Raw genomic sequence first — 25601 nt, forward strand, 5'->3', positions numbered from 1 at the left:
AAAGAGAGAGAGCTGCAGCTCCTCTCATCTCTGCCAAGCTCTCTGGCTGTCTTCCTCTGGCTCTTTGTTATGCCTCCACCGCTTCCCTCACTGCCTAAAGCTACGGCTCCCTGGTGCAGGCAGATACCGCTGGGGTGGATGTGCCTGTGATGTGCTTATCATAAGGTTTGCCATCACCTGAGGGAGAGAGGCTGACTTTATTGTAGCTCTCCAGACTGGGAGAAAGAAAATAAACACATGTAAGATGATGTGTTGTCATATCGGAGGAGAGCATCACTTGGTTTTTTTTTTTTATTTATCCACTTATTCTTTTGTTCCGCAGCGAGTCGCCACTGCAGATATCCATGCCCCCAGAAATCACCTGACACTGATTTGGATCAGGTTGACAAGTCACTGTCCCCCCCCCTCAATCTGTCAGGCTGGCACACTTCCAGGTGCTAAGGGACAGATGGAGGGGGGGGCTCTTTTCTTGGATCACCCCCCCCCCCCCCCTCTGCTTGGGAATGTGCTCCATGTTAAATATGAGGCGGAGAGAGCTGAAAGCTCAGCGAGCGCTGCTCCCCGAGGCACGCACAGCGGCGCTCTTTTGCCATCTTGTGGACAAATGGAGAAACCACAAGTACTGTAAACCTAATGATGTGTCTTTGTTATGAGACTGAGATGTAAATTCTGCTAAATCCGAGTCTAATTTATGCATAATGGTAACACAGCAACCAACAGCTGAATAATAGAGTCTTGTTTGTTTTTCTTCCTTGTGCAGGTGAAGCTTCCTTTCCCCGTAGATCAAATCACAAATCTTCCACGAAACGACTTCCAAATGTTGGTGAAAATGCACAAACTGACCTCGGAGCAGCTCGAGTTCATCCACGACGTGAGGCGGCGGAGTAAGAACCGCATCGCGGCGCAGCGCTGCCGCAAAAGGAAGCTGGACTGCATCCTGAACCTGGAGTCTGAGATCAGAAAACTGGTGATTTTATATGACGTGATATTATTTTACTTCCGTTTTGTCCGTTGTATTTGACCTTTCACCTTTTGAAATGTGCGCAGGTGTGTGAGAAGGAGAAGCTGCTGACGGAGAGAAACCAGCTGAAGGCCTGCATGGGCGAGCTGTGGGAGAACTTCTCCTGCCTGTCGCAGGAGGTGTGCAGGGACGTCCAGCTGAGCCCCGAGCAGGTCCAGTCTTTACACCACTACTGCCCCGTGCTAAGACCCGCCAACTCCACTGCCAGCAACAACGCTGCCCACCAGCCCAAGTCTGCCCGCAGGGCCCACAACAAGACCCACAACGCCACCGTCTCGGCCACCGCCGCCGCCGCCACCACCACCAGCATCGACCTCACCGCCCACTCCGGCTCCGCTACGCCGGAACCAAGCTTCCACGGCTCGCCCGGACCCTCGGAGAGCGAGTCCGACTCGGCCGTCAGGAACGGGGCAGACAAAGACACTGACGGCCAGGACGCCAGCTTGTACACGAAGTCAGGGCTGTCCGTGGAGAAATCCAACCAGACGGTAACGGTGGATTTTTGCCAGGAAATGACTGAAAAATGTACAACCGACGAGCAGCCGAGGAAGGACTGCACCCAGTAGTGGTGGTTCTCTGTGTTGTTGTCATTTTGGATGTTTTTTTTTTATTATTTAATTTTACTCTTCTGACAAGCCCCTCTCTCTCGGGGGTGTTGAGACGGTCAGCCTCTGCCAGTGTTCACTGAAAAACAAGCTTTGTTTGTATTTATGTCTTTTTGTGCTGTTTTTTTTTTTTTTTTTAAACAGTTGACACTAAAGTTGTCTTAACAGCAGCAATACTGTTCTCCAGGTATTCTCCTCTCAACATGACAGAGTGGGAACTTCTCACCAAACCCTTACAATGGTGCTATACTTGCCCTCCTCTTCCTCCCTTCATCCCTCCCTCCCCGGCAGCAACCTCCCCCCCACAGCGGGGGAGACTCTGTCCATCACGTCACACACATCACGACTCAAAAATCGAACCTCGTCGGACCTATAACAGCGGCTCTCCTCGTCTCTCTGTTCTTGCCTTTCTCTCCTCTGTTTTTCCCACTCTGTCTCTTCTACCTCTCTCTCTCTCTCTCTCTCTTTCTTCTGTCTCTTTTCTCGTGTCTCTCTCTTCTCTCGCTATATCTCAGTGGCACCTTCTCGTCACAGCAATTCAAACTCAGGAAAACTTAAAAAAAATAAATAAATCCTCTGAATGTTCAAACCTGATTCATGAAAAGTGAGGAAAAAAAAACAGCTTCTGTACACAAAAGGAAGTGACGACGATGCAGTGAGACTGTCAAATGTTCATATGCAAAAAATGTCTTGAAACGTGTCTCGCATTTGTATTACTGTACAGGAGAACTCTGTACAGGCTGTAACCTAAAACATTCCTCCTATGCCTTCCACAACACTGAATTGAAAGAGAGGCGGTTAAATGGCTATTTTTTATTTCCCACTCATCAGCAATACCATTGTATTTTGGATGTTGTAACAGTGACTTGTTTGGCAAGTGTATATAGCCTAGTATGGAGCATGACGACTGTAACAGTGATTTTTTTTTTGTACAGGTAGAGGCTTAGACGTTTCTTTTTCTTTTTCACCGGGGTTTTTTTTTTTTTTTTTTTTTTTATCAAGCACCTTTTTGCTGAGGGAAAGATCTTTGTTGCTTTGCTGTTTCCTGTCCTGCCTAACGAGCACCCTCCACCACATCACGGCGGGTGTTCTTATACTCAGGAAATCAGCTCGATACACACACACACAGAGTACATGTACCACACACACACACACACACATATATATAAACTTTTGAGCCCCTTTGCATGTATAAAAAAAAAAACATTTGGAAACATGGCTCAGGCCAGCTCCTTTACATATTTGACTCCTCTTTAAATGTGAAACTAAACCTTTTCTTTCTTTTCTTGGGAGGAAATCTGATTTCTCATCAGTATTTATGCTAACCGTGTCGGCTTTGGGTTTCTTCATCGCTGCCATTTGATGTTCAGAGTCGGTAAAAAGCGACTTTTTTTCTTAAAAACCTGAATGAAATGAGAAAGAAAGGTGGATTCAGGCACTTTGTTTCCGGCCCCTAAGCGCTCAGAGCCATTCAGCACTTCAAAAAGAGGGTCCAGATCCAGACCCAATAAGACATCTGAGACTGGAGCACTTAAATTGGCACTTAAAAACAAAAAAACAAAAAAAAAGGAAACATGTTGTTGATGTGATTATATAAAAATACAGTAAAAAAAAACACCTGTATGAAGAATCTGAAAGCTACACACAAAAGGAAGCTAACGTTTTAGTACATGAGTCTTGTATTTCTTTAGGAATCGAATAAGCTAATCGAGAATTCGTTTGACGTGGAAGCGGTGTACGTGTTGTCCAGATGATTAGTAACAATCGTATAAGATATGTTTGCCCCGACTGTGCATTTGTTTAAACATCCGACTTTTGTGATGTGCATGCATGCTGCCTATATCTATAAGCCTAGTTAGTTGGTCTAGCTTCTCTTTTTGCCTTGTAAGTTCTCTCTAGTGGTGGGTTTGGGTTTGGGTTTGGGTTGGGGGGGGGTCTGTCTGCCTTTAAAATGCTATGTTGTTGTTTTTTTTATTTTTATTTCTATGTATAAAGAAGCTGAATGACACCAACCCTTACTTGAAGGCAGGCTTTGGAGTACAAGAAGCAGGGTGCTACCTGAAATTCAATTGGAATGTGAAGCATTGTTCTTTAAAGCCCCGGTCCAAGATGGCCTCCGCGTTAGCTGCTCTTAAAATAAAAAGAGATACTCGTTCCTGAGAATTATAAAACACCACATCTACTGCTACAGTAGGCGACTTTCTAAACAGTTACGCTAATGTGTTAGCATCCCAAAAAAAAACAGGCAGATTTCCTCGAGTTTAAGCAGAATCCATCATTCTAGTGGTTCACACTTTAGTTCCAAGCTGTGCTAAAGGTTGTAAAATCAACAATGACATGATACAAATGAAACCTTTGATGAATAGCTCTAAATTTAAAATGAAATGTCCTGGTCCATGCTAACCTTTAGAATTTAAAAATATTAGGCTGTTTATAATAAAAACGTACAGATAATCACTGCCATTTAGCTCACACTGTTTACTTCAGTTATGCTCTGCAGCGCCCTCTATTGATGGATTACACAACTGGTGGAAATAATGAGTGGTTCAATTTGAATTCAATTTTTGATTTGGACAAAAAATAAAACATTAAAGGTAGGGTAGGAGATTTTGAAAACTCAGTGAGAGTCAGCCAGATTTTGAAAGTAAACACACGCCCCTTTCTCTCAGAGCTCACCCCGAAGCCACGCCTCCCAACCAGTCTGTGACTTCGGCCATCATGCACGTACCTCTCTGGTGCGCGCAGAGCAGGAAGAGAGTGACAACCAGCCAATACTCCGCGCAGGGTCCACCCGGAGGATTGGCTGATGTTTTTAGTGTTTTATAGCTTCCACAGATGATTCATATTCTTAGTTTTAAAGCGAAACTACCGAACTAATTGGTTGCTATTGGATTGTAAAGAGAAGTTACGCTAATTTAACAAAAAGTGCATCAGAATAAAATCTCCTACCCTACCTTTAAAAAAAATCTCATAGAGATTGGTAAATCTGTTTTACTGATTCTTAGCAACTTTTTTTTTTAAGTTCACCACCGACAGTGTTAGCTTTAGCTAAAAACAATCTACACACTTGTTTTGTGCACAGATAACTTCGGGCTTGGGGCTTTAAAGGGTGCATATATTTCAAACTTCTCCCCCTGACTTTTATTGTTGTAAATTTTAGATGTAATTTAAAAATAAGATGTTTTTTTCTCTTATACAGGTAGACAAAGAAAGTGTATTTTATGCATCTACCTTTGAATTGTTAAAAAGACTTGTCCCTATTTTGTAGCGTACACAGACCCTCACACATTTACACACAGTACACACGCACACACACACACACAGAGCACACATGTGTTAGCACACAGCCTGAGTGCGGAGCAGCAGTGATGACTCTTCGTGGACTGATGTGGTTTCCCCCCTTTTTTTTCTTACATTTGCTCTTTTCATGGTTGATCACGTATCTACTGAAGGAGAAGAGCAGTGTTCACCCATGTTGACATTCTTCCAGGTTTAAGCCAGACTTCTAAAGTGCAACGATCTGCATCAGCCCCCAGTTCATTACTGCAGATATTATGCAATCACAAGTCACGATCTTTACGTGCTCGTTCTTAAAGTGAGGAAGCCTGTTGCTGCATCGGAGAGCATGAACTCTTTGAACTCGTGTCGCAGCCGAACTGTTAAAGGTTTGAATGACGACACCAGTTTCCTGCTGTTCTTACAGCTCTTACATTCCTGTAGAGAAACGATGATCCAGCCTTTTGATGCACGCTTCTTCGACACCGGCAACAGGCGTCCTCAGCTCCGATGATAAATAATCTTTAAAAACACCATCATGTCCACTGCTGTTTGACTGGGTCAGTTCACAACACAGTTTTTACCTTACCTGATCTTATGTTAGTCCAACAGAAACCATGATCGATTTGTCAGAATCGCCAGAAATTTACAAAATAACCCAAAATCGGAGCGATCTGAGATGCTAGTGAGGTAACTGTCATTTGACTGAACTGTCCCTTTAATGTCTCAGGGTGCCAAGTGTTTAAACTTGCTCTTTATATCACTCTGAAGCAATTTTTTTTCTTTTATTATTATTTGAAGCAGCACTAATAGATTTTTTTTTAGTGACCACCAGGGGGCAGCAACATATTTCGCGTTTTTTTTTACATCCACCAGACGGATGTAGAAGCCACGTTTCAGCCTTTTTTTAGCTTTGTGTTTGATCTCAACAAAAAAAATACATGTAATCGAGTTGTGAATGTAGAATTTCAGTTGTTGTTGAGTTCGGGGTTAATCTGTCGTTTTTGGCACCAAAACGAGGCTGAAAGGCTGACTCTCCTGGTCCACACCAAAAAAAAATGTATTACTGCGGCTTTAAAATGATTTTAACCTTTAACACATTTGATATTTAGATAAATAGGACCCCTACTGTCCTCCTGGTTTTGTGCAGGTCTTTGTTGGTCCATCAGTACAACAGCTTGATGTCTGTGAACACCTTCGCTGATGTGACTGAATGCCCCCCGCCCCTCTTTTGACTCTGTATTTGATTTGTCTTGTTTAGTTTGAACACTTTTTGTTGCTGCTTTTCTGAAACAAACACTGGCTTTTCAACTCCAAATGTTGTTTTATAAAAGAATATGAAAAAAAAAACAAAAAAATGCCTTTCTCACAGATGGCTCAACTTTATTGACAAGAAGAAATAATCTGGTATCCTGGTTGAATGCGCAGGCTGAGATCATTGAGTAAAAATATATATATTAAACAAAATATGTTTACACATAGGTGTCATGTTTGATCAATTTTTGCCATGTAAAAATTGTTCTGTTCAATCGGACTGGTTCTCGGTGTTGTGTATGAGACAAAGAATGTGAGTTTCCTCACCTTGTCTTTAATCCGACTTTTTTTTTTTTTTGGGATGGGTCAGCATTACATGGATTCAAGTGCACCTCCGATATTTGCCTTAGAACTTGCAGAGGCCATAGTTCACATTCAAGTGAAGTGAGTGTATGCAGGGGCCTGGGCCCCCCCATCCCTGAGTCACCAGTGCGGACTTTCTCACACTTATCTACCTGTGAAATCCTTCATACCTCTCATAACTGGTCAATGACTGTATCAGCAAACTGCATCAGGTGTTTTTTCTACATGCTTTTTACACAGATTATATGGATTATTATTGTATTAGTAGATTTTTGGTGCATCATTTTTAATGTAATAGCTCCTAAGCTTGTAGTTCAAGTTGTTTTTTTTCTCTCTCTCATTTTTCTAGATGACTGTTTTGTGTTAATATTGTCAATTTGAAATAGCTGTTATTTGCTTATTCTCTACTAAGAGTTCTTACCTAATTTTTAACTGCTAAATGACCCTAATTAAGTAAATGACTTAATAACCATTGTAAATACAGTATTGTGCAAACCCCATTTTCATTCATTTCAATTGCTAGTGTTATATAAATGACTTTTTTGTCTAGACACCATTTCTCTTTATGAAATAAAGAAACATGCATATCATGCTTTGTGTGTTGTGTTTTTGTGTAAAAAACAAATCTTCAACCGCTTATCCGGGCCCCGGGTTCCCCCAGCAGGTTACGCCCAGACTTCCCTCTCCCTGGACACTTCTTCTATCTCCTCCTTCCAAGGCGTTCCCAGGACAACCAACAGACGTAGACTCTCCACCGCGTCTTTTCCCTCCAGATGGGACATGTCCGGAGCGCCTCCCCAGGGAGACTTCCGGGAGGGATCAGTGACAGATGCCCGAGTCACCTCAGCTGGCTCCTCACCCTGTCTCTAAGGGAGCACCCAGCCACCCTTCGAAGTCTTCACCATGACAGACCGGTACATCGACCGCATTACTGCAGAAGATGCACCAATCTGCCTATCTATCCATCCCTCCCTCACTCATGAATAAGACACTCCCTCCTCCCACCCAGAGAGGACAAACCATCCTTCTCTGGTTGGCCGTGGAGGTGCCGATTCTCATCCCAGCCGCTTCACACTCAAACCACACGGAAACTGTCCCTGTGCACACTGGAAGGTCAGGAGGTCCTGTTTTGATGAAGCCGACAGGACAACATCATCTGCAAAAAGACAAAATCCTGTGGAAATCGAAATTAAGAGACAAAAACCTATGGTCCCCAAACCAGACCCCTTCCAGCCCCCCTCCAATTATAACAGAACCGGTGACAAAGGGCAGCCCTGTCGGAGTCCAACATGTACTGGGAAAAGGTCTGAATTACTGCTGACAATGCGAATCAAGGTTTTGCTCTGGTCATACAAGGACCGGATCATACTCCCAGAGCACCCCCCACAGGATACGATGAAGGACTAACGGTTGAACTCTCCCCTCCAGTACCCTGGCATAGACTTTGCCAGGGAGGCTGAGGAGTGTGATCCCCCTGTGGTTGGAGCACATCCTCCAGTCCAGGCGTGTCAGCCAGGAATGCCCTACAACATCCAGACACTTGAGGTACTCAGGACGGACCTCATCCACCCCAGGTGCCACTGAGGAGCGTTTTTGACCTCCTCTGTGACTTCAGCCTGGATGATGAACGAGTCCTCCGCCTCTGCTTCCTCAGCAGATTATTTTTATTTCATTTTATTTTAATACACTGACTTTTACAAAAACCTGTGCTTTAGTTTAATTAGAAGTTGTTGTAGGAAGTTAAAAATAAATGTTTGCTGATCATCTGACAAACGTCTTAAGAATCATTCTAGAATAAAAACAGGTCTGTCTGTGGAGGGAAAGACCTTTAATAGAAAAAAGGACAGCACAAGTACACAATATATCAACTTCAATTTGTCAGATATATTCATAAAACAAACCTTGTCTCTCCAGCTCTTTGTGTGATTAACCCATAGACTGTTCACAGTGTCATTTTTCTGAAACCTGCTCATTGCTCTGTAATTGTTGTCGTGCTGTTCTGGAGGAGACAAAAGTCAGAGTAGAAGGATTGTTTCCTCGAACAAGTGACTCCGGTTCCACCTCTTCTTGTTTGTTTTTTAAAATGTACTCATAAGCGAATGTTATAGCTAGCTGACTAAGAGAACAACCAATCATATGTGGAGACATAGCTGATATGTAGCTAGCTAGACAACAAACAGTTGAAACTTAGAAAATGATAAAATAGACGAGTTACCGTACTGAGAGTATCACCAGAAATTTGATTATATCCAATGGGTGGGGGTATATATATATATATAGATATGTATATCTATATGTATATATATATATCTATATATATATATATATATGTATGTATATATGTGTGTGTGTGTGTGTATATATATATATATATACATGTATGTATGTGTATATATATACATATATATATATGTATATATATATATATATGTATTCAGTCTATGGATAAATCACAATCCTTCATTACAATCTTCTGTCAAATATCATTGCATCCGGCTGTTGGTCTCATTTTATGAGGCCTGACACAAAAATACTTTTTTTTTTTACTCATGTTTGATTTATTGTCTCTAATCTATAAGAATAATCTGATGCTGGAGATATTTGCACAGTATGAAGCGATGTATGAAGTGACTGCAGTCTGTGGAATGGAGTGTGTTAACTCCGCTGAAGCTCATGCACAATACACACTGTACAGCATACAGAACTATAATGTTGCAGTTGAAAGGCAGGATGAGATTCGCTTTGCGATCAGGTTCCCTCGGCCAGCCCCCCTTTTTAAAGTCCCATTGTTGCCTCTCAAGCTTGGTCTCATGGTGGGCTTCTTACTTTTTCATGATTGAGGACAGCTCCAGGATCATACTCTGCAAGAAAGGAAAAACAAAGTTGTTTTATTATTCATATCTCGACACGTTTAACTTAAAGATCCCTCTGAAGATGCATCTGCTTCCATGTTGTGATCCTTTGCACTCTTTCGATTTCCATTGGAGGAATTTAAATGGACAAAAGTGACCGATCTCAAAAATCTCTTTAAATGACACCGACAAAATCCTCCTGAGCCAAATTTGCTAGTAGTAAAAGTACAAGTACACTTCCTGTCTACTATGCAAGGTTATATTGCTGCATATGACTGCTGCATCCCAGTGTTGTCCAGCAGAGGGCAGCATAGACCTGCTCAAACCACCGCGGCAGTCAGTTTTTGTTATCATCTTTAAATCCTTCATTTGAGACATTACTGCATCAAACTGCCAGGTTAGCATTAGCTTACCATGGACATCCGCCTCCCGCTGGCTGGAGGTGGTGGGGTCATCACTGGACTCTCCCCCTGGGTGAGGTGCTGGGCCTCAACATCTGTGCCGCTCTGGGAGCCTCCGCTGTCAGATGGACTGGCCAGTTTGCCCTCTGACATTCCCCGTGACATGAAGCTGCACTTCCTTGCTGTGGGGTAATGGTCGCTCTCTGGAGAATCACTCATGTCGCTGAGCTCCTTGCAGGCACTCACTCTGCTCTGCTTCCTCTGCGGGTTCCTCAGGGCCGCTGGGATCTCCATGTGGCCCGCCATCAGTGTGGGTCGGGGTCCACCATATTGGGGCTTGCCCGAGCTGTGGGGTCCATTGGACTCATCGCTGCTACACGAGGGCTTCCTATTGTCCAGGGTGTAACGCCGCTCCACAGCGCCCAGCTGCTGCAGACCCTGGATGTCGGATTGGCTCGGCAGGTACGCCTGCTGGGTGTAACCCTCATGAGGCACCACTGCAGCCAGATTCAAGTTCTCCCCATGAGTGTCGGACACAACAGAGCAGGTCATCTGTGTGAGCTGCATCAGGCTCTGCGGCGAGGAGTTGCTGAGCACACACACCTGCTGCACCATGGAGTTTTTCTTGGACCTGCACACGCTCTCGTCGTCTCCATATTTGTATCCATACAGGACTTGTTTGATCTTCTTCACCCCCAAGTGGAAAATCTCCAGGAGGTTTAGGAACAAAGAAACTCCAGCAATAACCAGCATGAACACCATGAAAATGTTCTTCTCCGTCGGCCGGGACACAAAACAGTCGACGCTGTTAGGGCAAGGCAACCGTTCACATTTGTACAGAGGGGACAGTCCAATGCCATACAGAGCACACTGACCTATAATGAAGCCCACCTCCACCGCAGACCTGGTCAAGATATGGAAAACATATGTGCGCAGCAAGGAGCCTCTGAGGGGAGCTTTCCTCACTTTCTTCTGCTCATCCAGTCTTCTGAGCTCTCGTTCGATCCTCTTATGGTCCTCCTGGACGGGGGCCGTCCCCTCCAGCTCAGCTTTCAGACAGGCTTTCTTCTTGTGCCTCTCCTTCTCCAGGGTTCTCAGGCGGTACAAGGCATGGCCCATGTAGACCAAGGAGGGCGAGGACACAAAGATGATCTGCAGGACCCAGTAGCGGATGAGGGAGATGGGGAAAGCCTGGTCGTAGCAGACGTTCTTGCAGCCGGGTTGCTCTGTGTTGCACACAAACTCACTCTGCTCGTCGTCCCAGACGTCCTCAGCCGCGACGCCGAGCACAAGCATGCGGAAAATGAAGAGGATGGTAAGCCAGATCTTCCCTACAATGGTGGAGTGGATGTGGACCTCTTCTAAAATACTCCCTAATAAGTTCCAATCCCCCATCTTCTGTCATATTATTGTCTGCTGTCAGAGCATAAAGACAAACTTTATTTAAAGTCTTTCAACATTGAAAAAGTGCATTAAAACTGGCCCCACTTACCTGAATTCTAGTGTCCCAGTCTGAGGTTCTTTATTGGAAAGCCATCATAAAAGAGCAGATTCATCTGTGGCGACATCAGGGCTCATTTGTCACCCCTCAAAGACAGACGGGACCCCACTGTGCAGCGTCGCTGACACTATTTCAACGCTGCTGCAAAGTAGGACTCCACTTCGAAGCCATTGATCCACCACATGACCCTATAACGCCCCGAGGGCAGTTGGCCCCGCCTCTTTTAAGAGGACACTACATTGGAAACAGCAGCATCTGAGATGTCAATACCGAGTACAGAGCTCTTACCTTTCTTGCACCGTTAGTCCAGAAATCATCCATACCCATAAACGTACTGGACCATTGAGGTTCTTCTGGTTAGAATTATCCACACCCATTGTCACCAATCAATTATAAAGTCTTTATTTAACTCCTGAATTATTCAGCACCATGATTGTAGACCTCTTATTCTACAATCTCCAAGTTCAACGTATGTCAGACATCTTATATTGATACCCTAACAACCCCCCACTCACACTAAGCTTTGACACTGGCGACCTGTGTTCATGCCAATCTGTTAAGTGAGGAAATCACTCCAGGTTCCACGTTCCAGGAAAAGGAAGATTACCAATCACCCCCTGCTTGAAATGTGACCACTGAAAACTGCAAGTCCTACTTCTCCACCTTCACAAGACCTCAAAACATAACAGCGTGAGGCAGAGGGGTAGGGCTCGCTGTAAGGGGTGAAATGGGATTGGGTTAAAGTCAGTCAGAAGAGGCGGAGGTGTTTATTTTCACTTTTTAAGATGTTTTATATCACATTCAAGTCTTCAAATCTAGTTCATGGTTTAGGTTCTTGGTTGCCATGGTAAAACCTCCTGCCACCAGATGCTTTGCTGCCTGAAAAGGACGGACTGTCATGGTCTCATGGAGTCTATCGCTGCCTCTAAAGCAGTCTACTAAACTGCAAAGACCCATTGTTTGTTTAGATTGAGGGATAAAATCCACTTCATGGTTCAGGTCTCATGGGTGGCACAGTGGTGCAACAGTTGGATTTTCTCCAGCTTCCTCCTAAAGATGTGTATGTTGGTGTGAATGTGTAAATGTGTGTGTGTTTCTTTTTGTCAGCCCTGTAACAGGCTGGCAGCCAGCCCGGGGTGTACTCACTGACAGCTGGGCTAGGCTCCAGCAACCCTGTACAGGACAAAGCAGGTTAAAATTGGATGGTGCTGCTAAGGCATTAGCATTAAAGGGTGTCTAGTACTACGTTCAAGGGATGCATGATCATTGTAAGACATCAGCATCGGTAGTTTATTACCAGCCATCAGCCAATGACATGGAGATGCTGACACAGTATGTCTGCGCTGTGGAGGTTTTTAGTGCTCGCAGTCACTGTCTGCTCATTACAGCTCAGTGTTTATTTCATTTGTGGAAATGTTTTATATTCTTGTAGGTGGAAACGGCACACCTATACCATCCACACCTATGACATGGATGCAGTGAGAGCACCCTGAAGAACCAGTGTTTGAGTCTGTGTGTGTGTGAGAGACATTGATTTTGTGCAGCAGATTTAGTCTGATGATATAAAATCTGAGCAGTCTGCCTCTGACTGTGGCACCAGCTCTGTCTGCGCTGAGTTACACCCCCTAGGCACTGGCCTCGATTTCTATACTTTGTGGCCCACTTTATAAATATTTGTGTCACAGTGTGTGGTGCTACCTAACACACCATCGAGCAGATCCACTGGGCCCCTTGTTTTTGATGCTTTCATTTCAAATTGAGCTTTGAGTTTGTTTCTGTGATATTTATACACCAAAACTGACACAACAGAACCAAACAGCTGTGATCCGATCCTCCCAGTCCTCTAATTTAGACATTAGTTCAATGATTATTATGCAAACGGACATGTTAAATCTATATTTAAATAAGGATGGAAGCAGAATAAATAAATAAAACTTTATTTTCAGTAAAGAATTATATACAATATTACATTCTATACTGCTTATAATAAGAAGAGTCAAACAAAAAGCTGATTCAGGCACACAGATAAAAGGCTTCATTTGTATTAACTGAGACAAACATACAGTCCTTGACATGTAAACACTTTAAACACTTCAAATGTATCAGCACTCCCTTCACACATAATTAAAATAAAATCCCAACTGTCGGGATAAAAAAAAAAAAAAAGGACAAAATCGTCAGTCCAAATGTTTGACGATCTCTAATTGCTTCCAGTAAATTAGTCTGGGCAACTAAAGATACCAAAAGACCTGGGCTAGGTTGCACCATATTTATTGTAAAACCAGGAATGATATAATATGAGTAAAAAACTCAAACAGATGCTGCTGTGAGCCTGAAGCCATCTGAGAGGATCAGGCTGTAGTAGTGATTTCAAAACCAAAAAGTGCATCAAAAACACTGAGCTGTATTCAGGACAACACACCTTCACAGAAAGTGAGCAGACGTCCTTTTTGAGAAAAGACATATTAAAGCACGGGTAAATACTCCAGTCCATATTTCTGCTGGTCAGTGCTGTGCAGCGACCAACCTGAGAATCGATCTTCCTGCACCATCAGAGCTTAACACTGGAACTGTCTGCACTCAGGGGTCCATCTTCTCCTGCTTCTTAAAGAGCTTTATGAGCTGCTGAAACCTGTGAGCAATCTGTGAAAAGATGCGACAGTTACTGGATGTTCATTCAGGTTTCACCAAAGAAGAAGAAGAAGCGGTTCATTTACCTGAGCCGGCGGCTTGTCAAGTTTCTCTGACAGGGCGGAGAAAGTCTCACGTGAAGCACCCTTTGTCTTCAGTTCAATCAGAATAGCTCGATCTTCATCTCTGGACAGAGGAAAAACAAAGCGATTTCATGTTGTGGCCTTCTGTTTTTAACTACTTTACAGGATAATGTCTGGGGATCCAGCTCAGATACACAAGCTGCACTAACCTGGTCCACGCTATCACCACCTCGCCCTTCTTCTTCACAAGGTTCTTGGCAGACAGGCTGCTGGGGGACAGAGAATTAGAGTCCTCGTCCTCCTTCATCACAGGATCTTGTCTGCTCTCCTCTTCTTCCTTCCTAGACCGCTTCACTGTTGACTTCCTTTGCTGCTTCTTTCTTTTTCTTCCAGAGCTCCTCTGCTCTTTCTCCGGAGAGCTGCTGGTCTCCTCGGTGATAGTCGAGCTCTTTTCTGATTCGTCCCTTTCATCTCTGTCCGAGTCTGAAACATGCGACTGTGGTGTTTGGCTCTGGTGGTGTGTAGCAGGTTTATGAGGACTGGTCCTCTTCCGTGACTCACATGGAGAGTTTGAAGGACTTTTTTGGGGTGTGGCGTGTTTTTTGATCTGACATGTTGCTGTGGAACAGTCAGAGCTTTCAGAACCGTCTTTCATTGACTTATCAGAATGAGGATGATTTGGGGACTTCTTAGAACCCTTTGAGGTGCTATGTTGAGGTGACGTTACTTCTTTTTTGTGGGATGGACTGGGCTTTAGTGTTAAGAGATGGGTATCTGATTCTGAGACGAGCGGACAGACCTCAGGTTTAGGAAGGTTAGAGAGATTGTTCTCTGCCGGTACAGCGTCGCGCTGATTCGTTTCTGTCACTGACTTATTTCCTTGACTGTCCTGAGCCGCCGTGTCCTCTCCGTGTTGCTGGTCTTCTTCCGTTAGTGTCTCATCAGCGGTCAGCGTCACATCTGCGCTCGTGCTTGCCTGACGAATCTTCACGATGAAGTGGTCGTTGGACTTCTCCATCACCAGCGCCTGCATGGGCACGTCAGGCTTGAAGATGAAAGGCGTGGCGAGCGGCTCGGACGGCACGCTGCTGCTGTTGGTGCTGCAGCAGCTGGAGTTGTCGGTATCCAGGGCCAGGTGGATGTCCTGCTCCGTGGCGTCCTCCCCGTCCAGCAGAGCGTCCTCGCTGATGTGCGCGCTGATGACACTGTCCGGAGTGGACATGATGTGCATGCTCATACTCGACGGCTGCAGGAAGCTGAGGTGGCTGTCGGACTTGAGAGGCGACGGAATGGTGAGGGACACCGCCAGATCTTCAGCTAGAATAGAATATGACTTCTGTGACGGCAGGCCGGCTCTGCTCTCTGATGGGACTTCTAACAGGCAGCTTTCATCAAATAAATCCGGATTCAGCGGCACCCGGTCTTTCTGGCGTGGGGACGACATCTTGCGAGGCGAAATACTCGACCACGTAGCAATAAGCTTAGAGGGAGTGTCGAACTTGTTTGGTGACAGCAGTTTAGACGGGGAGTCGAATTTGGATGGCGTGGTGATGCTGATGAATCTTTCCCCGTCCTTCCTTGGCGTACTGAGGGACCAAGCCGTGTTGTCTCCAGTGATGCCACTGTTTTCTAACAAGTCAGATCCTTGCAGGAGACACTTGAAGATTTCTCCCATTTGAGAGTCTCTCACCAGGGTGAACGTTAAACTGGAGGCTTGCTGTTCTGTGAGAAGCTCAAAGTCTGTTTTGTCAAGCAAAGAGCCATTTTGAGAAACCACCAAAGAAGAGATGCCATTTTTCTCCGGGGTTGAAGGAGGGTTTTTGGGAGGAAGGAACTCCACTACAGTTGGCGTGCTTGCTGGATGCGAATCGGCAGTCCTGTCTTTTTCGACGTTTGTGATCCTGATGTCTTTACCTCTGCTTCCAAGTCCAGTCTTATAAGGCACCACAGGACATGACATGGTCCTGTTCAGACTGGCGGGAGGGTCCTTCTTTGGAGAAGACCGTTTGGATATGTTCTCATCTCCACTGGACGTCCTGTCCCGAGGTCTTGCTGTTTTGCAAAGGCCCTTCAGTGTCGCATGAATGTCCCTAAACAAGTAGTTGATTTGGGCGTCTACAAAGTCCCACAGCTTCTGCTTCAGATCGACTGCTTGCTGTTCGAAAATGCGCTTCACGATGCCATTATTTGACACCTTGCTGAACACGGATGAGATCAGCTTCCTCAGCTTAGACTTCAGCTCCCCTACCTGACTGCATATTTGACCAAAATTGGCACCGTCCACAAACTCTAAAAAGGACTCCTGGAAGTTGTCCATCACACCATAGAAGCTCTTCTTAGGAAAGGTTTTATGAAGCTTCATGTACTTTTTTCTGATCTCAGCACGAACCAGCTTGAACGTCTCCATTATTTCCTCTATGGTGGAAAAGGACGCTTTGCTTGCCGCAGGGCAAACGGTTTTAAAACGGCTTTTGGGACTTCGGGTCGACACCCCGGCGGTTTCTTTCGGAGCAACAAGTCTTTCTTCACATTTCCTCTTTGATGACAGACTGACAGACTTAGGACTCGCTTTATTTCTGACCGGCGGTGTCAGCTTTGGCCTCTTGGTTGCAGGAGCAGGTGAGCCCGCGGCTGCCTCGTCGCTTTCGCTTAGAATTTCTCCTTCCTCCAGATCGGTTTCAGAGAGACTCGAAGGCACATTATCCACCATGTTCTGTGCGTCGCTTTTGGCAGGAGAAAGTGGATATTTGTTCTCTTTGTTTATATCCAACTTTCTTGAGTCTGCCCCCACTGCAGTGCTGGAAAACTCTGCAAAGGAAGAAACAAGACAGTAGAATTACAGAACGGTCTTTTTTTCCCTTTTTCAAATTACTGAAAAGGTTTTATATCTCATTCTCTTTAGCATATGTTTATTAATAAACTGTAATGTTGATCATTTAATATCTTGATTATCTTGTAATAACACGTATTCTTTATGACATGAGGGGACGACACACAAACTAAAACAGAAAAAAACGTCTTTATCGTTACCTTTCTGAAGGCTCTTCACGTGACCGGGCTTGCCGTGCGCATGCAGCAGACCTCTCTTGGTGATCCGCACCGGGCTCCTGAGCGGGCTGATGACATCTGGGATTTTCTTCAGATTACTCAGTGTGCGCATCATGGAGTCCTCATCATGAAGTAATGGCGAAGAGCCCAGCTGATGGTTCTCGTGTCTTTTTACAGGAGTGGCTCTTTTCTTGGGTGTAACAGTGAGGTCAGAGTACCTCTCTGGTAGCGTCTTGTCCTCTGTTGTGCTGCTAACTTTGGACACTCCGATGCAGCCGGTGGAAGAGCCGGGCTCAGCTGTGATGCTGCTGCCGCCGTCGCTGCTGTCTTCGTTGCTCTGTGTTAAAACGTAAATGGCCTCCTTTAAACTCAGCCCTTCCTTTGGGACAGACTCCAGGCTGATTGTGCTGGATACAGTATCGAAACCTTTAGGACTATCTTGTGTATCGCAACAGGAAGTGGACGAAGCAGGAGGACAGACTTGAGGCAGGGCAGTGGGAGGAATTTGCTGATTGACCTTTTCAGCCACGTCTTCTGAGACATCCACTTCCTTTGGTTGTGGCGGAACATCATCTGTGAGAGGTCCAACACTTGTGTTGGGCACAGAGGCTTCTGTAACAGCAGCAGTATTATTTTCAGGTCCATCTTTGCTTGAGTCCTGTTCAGGAAAGCTTCCAGACGTGTTGCCGGGACGTGGACTATGTGGCACTTCCAGTGGTTCACACTCAGCTACCTGGCTGGTTGAGACCAGGCTAGGTTTGTCCTTATGATTTCTTGAACTGTCCACTGCTGGTAGAGAACTACTTTCTCCTGGCAGCATCTGATTCTCTGCATTATTCAAAGGTTGGCACTGAGCTGAGGTAGATTGGACTGAATTTTGGACTGTTTCACTTTTGTCCTTTTCTTGGACATCTGTCACATCAGGCTGTTCGGAGCTTGAGGCTTTGAGGTTATGAGGAGACTCTTCTGCAACATCTTCCGCTGCAGCCTCTAATTCACTGTGGTCTGTTTCATCAATGACACACATGTCCTCCATGTTAGGCTGAGACTTGTCCTCATCTGGTGAGTTTTCCACATCCTTGTCCACTGGTGTGAGGTCATTCTGGCTGCCATCCATGGGCAGCACTGGCTTCTTAATTGGCGACAGAGTAAGATTTAACGTTTCCATAAAACACAGTTTACGATTCGGACTGTTTTCCTCTACAGAGTTTCTCTGAACCACATTTGGCTCCTTAGACGGTCTTTGTAGGTCCTTAGGGGTCTTATCCTGCCTTTCCTTACTGCAGTCATCTGGTTTAACTAGATCTGACTCCTTGGATCTCGGCTTCTTTTCCTCTTTGCTCATCTCTGACTCACTGGTCCTCTTATGCTTTCTGCTGTTTTCCCCTTCGGGCCGCCTCTCCACAGTCCTGTGATGATCCTTCTGTCTATGCCCGTCCATCTCTCTGGAAGAATCACGGTGGCGATCATCAGAAGACTGTTTCCGGTCTTTCGAGTTGGAACTTCTGCTGTGTCCGTTACTAGTTTTGATCTTTCTGTCCCTGTGGGTGTTGCTGTCTTTTGCACAACTGTGTTCAGAATCTGATATTTTGCTTTTATCCTGTCTCCGCTCCCGGCTGCTCCCTTTCTTGTCATCAGAGGATGCTGCACTGTGTAAAATGTCCGGTGAAGAGGTTTTAGCCCCGTCTGATCTGTGGTGCCTCCTGCTTTTGTGCGACCCAGAGTCGTACCTTCGTTCATTGTCTTTGTCTGCTCTGTGAGACCTGTTTTTCTCATGAGCATGACTGCCTCTGTTGGGGCTTCGATGTCTCCTGTCCATAGACTCAGATGATGACTGACGCTTTTCTTCCCTGTGTTTGGACTTGTATTTGTCGGATTCAGTCCGTTTCTCACCTACTTCATTGTCTCTTTTTGAATTACTGTGGGAAGATCCTTTTGGAGGATGAGGCGGATCTCGCGGAAGCTGGTCGCCTCTGGGAGGTGAGGCAGGTGGATGTGGAGTCGGTGGAGGAGGAGGAGGATGTGGAAGACTGGACAGTGGTGGAGGTGGCGGTGGCCTGCTGCTTGTGGGGTTTCGACTGGAGGAATTTGGATTATTTATGTGAGAATGATGTGGACCTTTTATTGACCTGGAAAAACCAACATGTGATTATTGATTAATTATTTCCACCATGTACGCTTCAGTGTGAAACACATAATACCAAAACACACCTTTGATTCAGCCTTTGGATCTCTGCATCTTTTCGTGCCACCTCCTGTCTAGCTGTCCGTAGAAGTGCTGAGATGTTCTTTTTGAGACAGCAGTTCTCAGAGCTCAGCCCTGTGTTCTGTTTATAAGAGGAAGACAATGAAGCTCAACGAAGCTGAGCAGCATCTAATCAATCAATCACTTCAACAAATGAAAAATAAGACTCACCTGCATCTCCATTTGCTCCAGCCTCCTGCGCAACTCTTTGATCTGGTTTTGAGCTGCCTGAAATCTGGCCTGTAGCTGCAGACACACAAAAAGAACACATTTTATTTTTACCTGCCACGTGTGTTAACTTTATGAGGAAAAAGCTGTTTACTGTAGACTCTCTGTTTAGCATTCTAGTTGCCATGGTGTGTCTCCTTGTTAAAATGTCCAAGTGGTCCAAACTGTGGTGTGGATTAAAGTTTTTTAAAACTTTGATCAATTGAGTTTGAACGTAGCCCCTTTCACAGAGAGGCTGCACTTCATAACACATGTGTTTGTTCAAAAACAAAAATAGAAGCTGGTGTTGTTGCCCAATCAGAGGTGTGACTTGTGTGTCCTGTGGTGCACTTTCACACACTCACCTGCTGTCTCAAAGTTCTACCTTTAAACATTTCACACCTGATTAAAGGTTCTGTTCGTGACCAGGCAGTGTGAACGGGGCTAGTGTGAACAACAACAACAAATTAAATGAAAGGTTCAAGAATGTGGCATCTCACCTCATTGTATGATGACTGTTTGCTCTGGTGTTCCTCTGTCACAATGTCTTCATACAGATCCATTGACTCGGTCAGCTGAGAACCAACTGGAGGTGACTTCGCTGTCATAAACACACACAAAAAAAGGATTAAATGTTTATTATACACACAGTAACATTTGATAATAATAATAATATATATGGAAAATCAAAGTGAAAACATTTATGAGGAATGTTCACCTGCACCGCTGCTAAATCCAACATCCAGTCCATCATAGATATCCACCGAATCTTCATTGGTTCCATCAGGTACCAAAACTGTGAATATTAGACTCATTAGCATCATGTTTACATGTAAAGACTTACACCGAATATGTGTATAGATTTATAGGCAGAAAACATTTTCTCTCCAGATAAATAAATATGTAGTTTATAAACTTTAAGAACATTAAGTGAATCTTGATATTACAGTGTGTTTACTTACGGCCAGAAGCATCATTGGCGTCAATGTCCTCCATCCCTAAATAATTCTGTGGCTTAGATCATTAAGGAATACCTGACAACAAAGACAAAGAAAAACCAACAGTTAAGATCCATGTCAAGACCGCAATAAGTCAGGAGAGGTGATACAGCAACCGTGTGTCCGTTCAGGAGCATTTACAGACTGTAATAATCCAGAATCTGATTTCTATATGATTGGATCTCTCTGTGGCAATTCATGACAGCTGGTCAAACAAATACTTAAACAATATGCAGAGAGCTTCCTCTGCATCCCCCTGAGATGAGACACAGCCTCTATCTGGAGAATAATCCATGGATGTCACAAAGTCTGGGTTACAAACTGGTGCTGGCGGTGTCTTCATCGCTGCTGCTTCATTATTCATTATATTTACATCCTGTGAGTCACTGAGGCCAACACCAGTCCACATATATAAACACACACATATATATATATATATGTGTGCGTGTGTGTGTGTGTGTGTGTGTGTGTGTGTGTGTGTGTGTGTGTGTTTCTGTTTGATCTCAAATTATTCAGTGTGTTCAGTTTGTATTTATAATGTAATAACAGAAGAGGACACAAGGCGTGTACACATATGTGTATTCAACAAATGCCATGTTATTATCAGGATGAGTTACTGTCTAGCTAGACTCCTTGTGTTCACTGCTGTCCAAACAAAGACACCAAAGAACAAAGCCTCAACCTCAAAGACAGGGACAGAGAGATCCAGACACCCTGAAAGCTTGGAAGACCTCCCAGCAAAAATATTACTTCTATATCTACTCCTGCTTTTTGTTTAGTAATGATCATTCTGAGCTTCAGAATCAAGCTAACATCCACCGAACTATTGTTAGCTGGTAACGTTAGAGTGCTAAACTCACACAACCCCCAACGACTAAACACAAATTTGCACTTGAATTGGGTGTTACCGCAGCCAAGACAGACACCCAGACCAACTATTACTATGTGGCATCTACACATACAAGCTAACATTAATCTAAGTACCTCTTATTTATTCAGGAGAAAGTCATGTTTGTACCCATCAACTGCTATCGAACAAAAAACCGCCGAAGTGAGGCTAACACATGCACATCTATAAACATACATCCACAACTGGTATATTAATGCATTAATAATTATTATAATTAGTTGGTTTACTCACTTGAGTATTGTTGTGTGTCCTGCAGTTGTTTACAACCGTAATGTCGCGCCAAGACTTCATTGCACAGGAAGTAACGACATTTTCCCGCGGTCTGTCAGTGCTGTGGGTGTATTCTAGCAGCTCCCAGGTCTCCCAAAAAAAGCCTTTAAAAAAAGGGAGTCAACCCCTAAATGTGACCGGCAGCACCGCCTCCTGCACCCAGCGACAGCGACGGAAAGCATAAAGCCGAAACGGTAGCATGCAAAGGCGGTTAGATCGAGCAAAAGTTCACTTCCACTCGCGGGTAGGTAGGTAGGTAGGTAGGGAGGGAGCCTGCGCTCTCTGTCTCTGACACTGGCGTCGCTTGTCCGTGCGCGTCATCACAACGCGACGTGACAGGGAAAGGGAAAGGAAAGGGGAGGGGCGGGAGGAATACGACGCGACCCGGAAGGAGTTCGATGCTTTGCTCACATGTGGACAGGATTTTTAACAGCAGTGACGGGAACGTGTTTGTGTGTGTTATGATACGGCTTCAGCGATACAAACGCATAATGAAGCTCACAGTTTGATTGAGTAAATAGGAACAATTCACCAGGAGCCGTGTTCTCAGAGCGTGCGGGCTTGTTTTGGTTGAAGAGCGCTTCTCTACAACGCGACAAATGGTACGATGGAAAATTTAGAACTGAGCCTGTCATCACTGGGAACCATATCCAGACATGTTGACAAAAGTCACAACAACCAACTAAGCCAGTATCTGTCCAAGCAGGTAAGATATATTCGCTCCTTTTATTGTTTGGAATAATATAATTACATTATTTATTTTCAAGTTGAGCCCTGTGCCCTGTGTGCAGCACGCAGCAACCTCACCTTCACGTGTCAGTAATCCCTGATACACAAATATATATTCAGTCTCCAAGTGGATTAATAATCCTCAGGGTGTATATGTTTTGAAAGAGAAATTACTTGCTTGTACAGTAACCAATCAGTGTTCCAATCGACTGCCCATGTGACCTCTCTTTCAGATATGGAACCAGCAGGACAGGCAGTGTATTCTGGAGTGTTTGGCCCAGCTGCTGTTGGAGAAGGATTATAGTTTGCTCATCGCACGCCATGTTCGGCCGCTGATTCTGGACCTGTTGGAGCGGAACTCAGAGAGGGTGAAAGCCGGAGGCAGGATCAACCATGACCTCCACGAACGCCTGTGCGTGGCCCTCAGCAAACTCCTCGTCATCAGTCCTGATGCACAGGCGTAAGTGGACTTTTTCATTTTTCAGTCCTCAACATTATCGATTTCTAGATGTGGATCTAATTTCTGCCCTTTTTTTTTTACCAAAAAGCTTTGCTGCGAGGTATTTCAACAATGCCCCACCAGTGTTTCAGAGGCTCTTCTTCACCAGCGAGGAGTCCTCAGCTGTCCAGTATGGCCCCAGAAGGATGAAGCTGCGGGACCTGATGGGCGCCACCCTCCGCTTTCTCCAGAGTGACTGTGCCAAGTTTCGAATGCTCTGGGATTGGAGTCCGTGTGTGTCCCTGTTGCTGACCAGTGATGTCATGGTTCGAGGGTACGTAAATCGAACAAGTAGTGACGCTATTCATATTGGGAATTACCGGGAAACACATGTTTTAATACTGAGGTAGATACTTTATTGATTCCCAAGTAGATTTTTTTAATAATAAAAACCCAAGATATTGGACTGAAGTAAGAATATTAAAGGTGGGTTTTGTTAAATTAGTGTAACTTCTCTTTACAATCCGATAGCAACCGATTAGTTCGGAAGTTTCACATTAAAACGAAGAATATGAATCATCTGTGGAAGCTATAAAACGCTAAAAACATCAGCCAATCCTCCGGGGGGACCCTGCACGGAGTATTGGCTGGTTGTCACTCTCTTCCTGCTCTGCGTGCACCAGAGAGGTACGTGCATGATGGCCGAAGTCACAGACCGCAGCTCGTCTTCAGGTAATGTGCGTCCATGTGATTGGGAGGCGTGGCTTCGGGGTGAGCTCCGAGAGAAAGGGGCGTGTGTTTACTTTCCAAATCTTCTTGAAATCTTGAAAAAGTTTTTAAAATCTCCTACCCTACCTTTAAAGGCACCTTAATCTGTGATATTTTGTTCATATTCTGTTTCATAATGTGACCTACATACATGTGTTTTTTCCCTGTCTCTAACAGGTACACCGCCCACTGTTTAGCACTGGTGTCGCATATGACTGATAATCAGAAAACCATCTTCCTGAGGAAGGTGCTATCAAGTGATGAGATCCTACACATGAAAATTAGGTTTGTACACATGTATTTGTGTTATGAACATAGGCTATTGTGAGGTGGCTGAAACACATTTGATGTGCAGCTACAAATATAACTGATTGGAAACTGATTTCTTTGTTCTCTTTGTCATGATGATTTTTTTTAGGGCTTTGGAAGAAACCCAGCAGCTGGAGGTAGAGAAAGCCCTCGTCTTAGCCAATCAGGGCTCTGTGATGTGGCGCCAGGAGAAAGCCAATAAGTTTACCAGGGGCCAGGTGGTTTCAGAGGATCTGTCCCAGAACGTTGTGGCGGTTTGTGGTGTTGTCCTGCCAAGGATTGTTCCCAGACAGGCTGAACAGGTATGTCATTGTTGTCACATAACGGTGTCTCTGCGGCTGCAGTTCCTGATTTTTTTTTTTTTTTAATGGGGTTGTTTTTTGTAGATAAATCCAAACGATCTGGTGCTGGTGGACTCGACCTGCCGTAATCTGAGAAGACTGGCTCTGGCTGTGGCTTCTCACAAACCTGTGCTCCTCGAGGGTCCTATTGGATGCGGTAAAACTGCCCTAGTGGAGTTTATGGCTGCTGTCACAGGACATACAAAAGCCACAGAAATTCTCAAGGTCCAGCTCGGAGATCAAACTGACAGCAAGGTGAGAGAGATAAAGGCTGATTCCACCACTTTTACCTGAATAATACAACTCATCCCATAAGAAGGCTCATACCATGTTCGATTAATGCAGTAACTCAGCATTACTTTCTGTTGCTGGAGTGCTACTTTAACTTCATAAACATTGTATATTGCTCTTTTTCGGCCTGCACAGATGCTGCTGGGGATGTATCGATGTACAGATATACCCGGGAAGTTTGTATGGCAGCCAGGAACACTGACACAAGCTGTATCCAAAGGCCAGTGGATTCTTTTAGAAGACATTGACCATGCACCTCTGGATGTGGTGAGTTTAAAACTCCTTGGTAGATGTGCAGAACATGAGTTACACAGCTAACAACTGGGCTTTTTTTTCCAGATATCTGTGCTCCTGCCTTTGATGGAGAATAAAAAACTGATGATTCCAGGACGGGAGGATTGCATCGATGTTGCCCCTGGATTTCAGTTCTTCGCAACCAGAAGGTAACGGTATCATTACTTCCTAAGTGTCCTTATAGAAACCACGTGGACACGTGACAGTCATGTTTGTGTTTTGCAGGATGTACTGCAGTGGGGGTAGCTGGCACAAACCACAGAACTCCCACGCTGTGCTGCTGGACAAGTACTGGACCAAACTGCAGATGTTCAATATGACACGAGAAGAGCTGAAGAAGGTGAGATTCTCAGTTCCAGCCTCATCACCTTAGGTTCTGATTGCTGTGGAAAGCTGGACACTGTTCCTCATTAGTAAAAAAAAATGGAACAGTCTGCTTACAAGCAGCATTAAGCTCCTCTAGAAAGTAGTAGATGGTGTGGCTGTTCCAGTTGCATACACAGCTGCTAAAATCTTCTTCCCTCATCCCTTCCCTCTCTGTTTAGGTGCTCATCAGCAGGTATCCCAAGCTGACAGTGGTGTCGGACCGTCTCCTGGATATCTACTGCCAGCTGACGGGGGACAGAGACCCAGAGTCCCAAACCTCTGATGACAGCCAGCAGCACAAGCCTGAGGACAAAAGCACACAGCTGGAAGGAAGAGCTCTGTCACTGAGGTGAGGGCCAGTATTAGCTGCAGTATTTATATATATATTACACTGGAACA

At 44.8% G+C, this 25601-nt stretch overlaps 4 protein-coding genes across 5 annotated transcripts in view; 2 read left to right on the plus strand and 2 right to left on the minus strand.

Annotated features, from left to right (window-relative positions):
• Window positions 1–1750, plus strand: part of bach2b (BACH transcriptional regulator 2b) — a 71738-nt gene extending 69988 nt beyond the window's left edge. For both annotated transcript variants that reach the window (XM_028397061.1, XM_028397062.1), the window contains 2 exons: window positions 761–967; window positions 1048–1750. In XM_028397061.1, the coding sequence (XP_028252862.1) occupies window positions 761–967; window positions 1048–1587 (747 nt within the window). In that variant the 3' untranslated portion in view covers window positions 1588–1750. The remainder of the gene's footprint in view (window positions 1–760; window positions 968–1047) is intronic.
• Window positions 1751–9341: 7591 nt separating this feature from the next.
• On the minus strand, window positions 9342–11167 carry gja10b (gap junction protein alpha 10 b). Its single transcript, XM_028397136.1, has 2 exons — window positions 9785–11167; window positions 9342–9380 (listed from the first exon to the last, which is right to left on the minus strand). Exons 1-2 carry the CDS (start codon window positions 11165–11167, stop codon window positions 9342–9344), a joined length of 1422 nt encoding a protein of 473 aa, XP_028252937.1.
• Window positions 11168–13194: 2027 nt separating this feature from the next.
• Window positions 13195–21950, minus strand: casp8ap2 (caspase 8 associated protein 2). Its single transcript, XM_028397778.1, has 10 exons — window positions 21627–21950; window positions 20450–20521; window positions 20206–20283; window positions 19988–20088; window positions 19452–19526; window positions 19247–19362; window positions 17018–19164; window positions 14197–16795; window positions 13991–14090; window positions 13195–13916 (listed from the first exon to the last, which is right to left on the minus strand). Exons 2-10 carry the CDS (start codon window positions 20481–20483, stop codon window positions 13854–13856), a joined length of 5313 nt encoding a protein of 1770 aa, XP_028253579.1. The 5' UTR covers window positions 20484–20521; window positions 21627–21950; the 3' UTR covers window positions 13195–13853.
• A 107-nt stretch (window positions 21951–22057) lies between these two features.
• The window catches only part of mdn1 (midasin AAA ATPase 1), a 32544-nt gene continuing 29000 nt past the window's right edge, over window positions 22058–25601 (plus strand). The window contains exons 1-10 of the mRNA XM_028397378.1: window positions 22058–22371; window positions 22628–22854; window positions 22943–23167; window positions 23779–23886; window positions 24020–24212; window positions 24297–24506; window positions 24678–24809; window positions 24882–24985; window positions 25062–25176; window positions 25382–25551. Coding sequence (XP_028253179.1) covers window positions 22273–22371; window positions 22628–22854; window positions 22943–23167; window positions 23779–23886; window positions 24020–24212; window positions 24297–24506; window positions 24678–24809; window positions 24882–24985; window positions 25062–25176; window positions 25382–25551 — 1583 coding nt within the window. The 5' untranslated portion in view covers window positions 22058–22272. The remainder of the gene's footprint in view (window positions 22372–22627; window positions 22855–22942; window positions 23168–23778; window positions 23887–24019; window positions 24213–24296; window positions 24507–24677; window positions 24810–24881; window positions 24986–25061; window positions 25177–25381; window positions 25552–25601) is intronic.

The sequence above is a fragment of the Parambassis ranga genome, chromosome 24 (assembly GCF_900634625.1).
Source record: "Parambassis ranga chromosome 24, fParRan2.1, whole genome shotgun sequence".
Classification (NCBI taxonomy): Eukaryota; Metazoa; Chordata; class Actinopteri; family Ambassidae; genus Parambassis; species Parambassis ranga.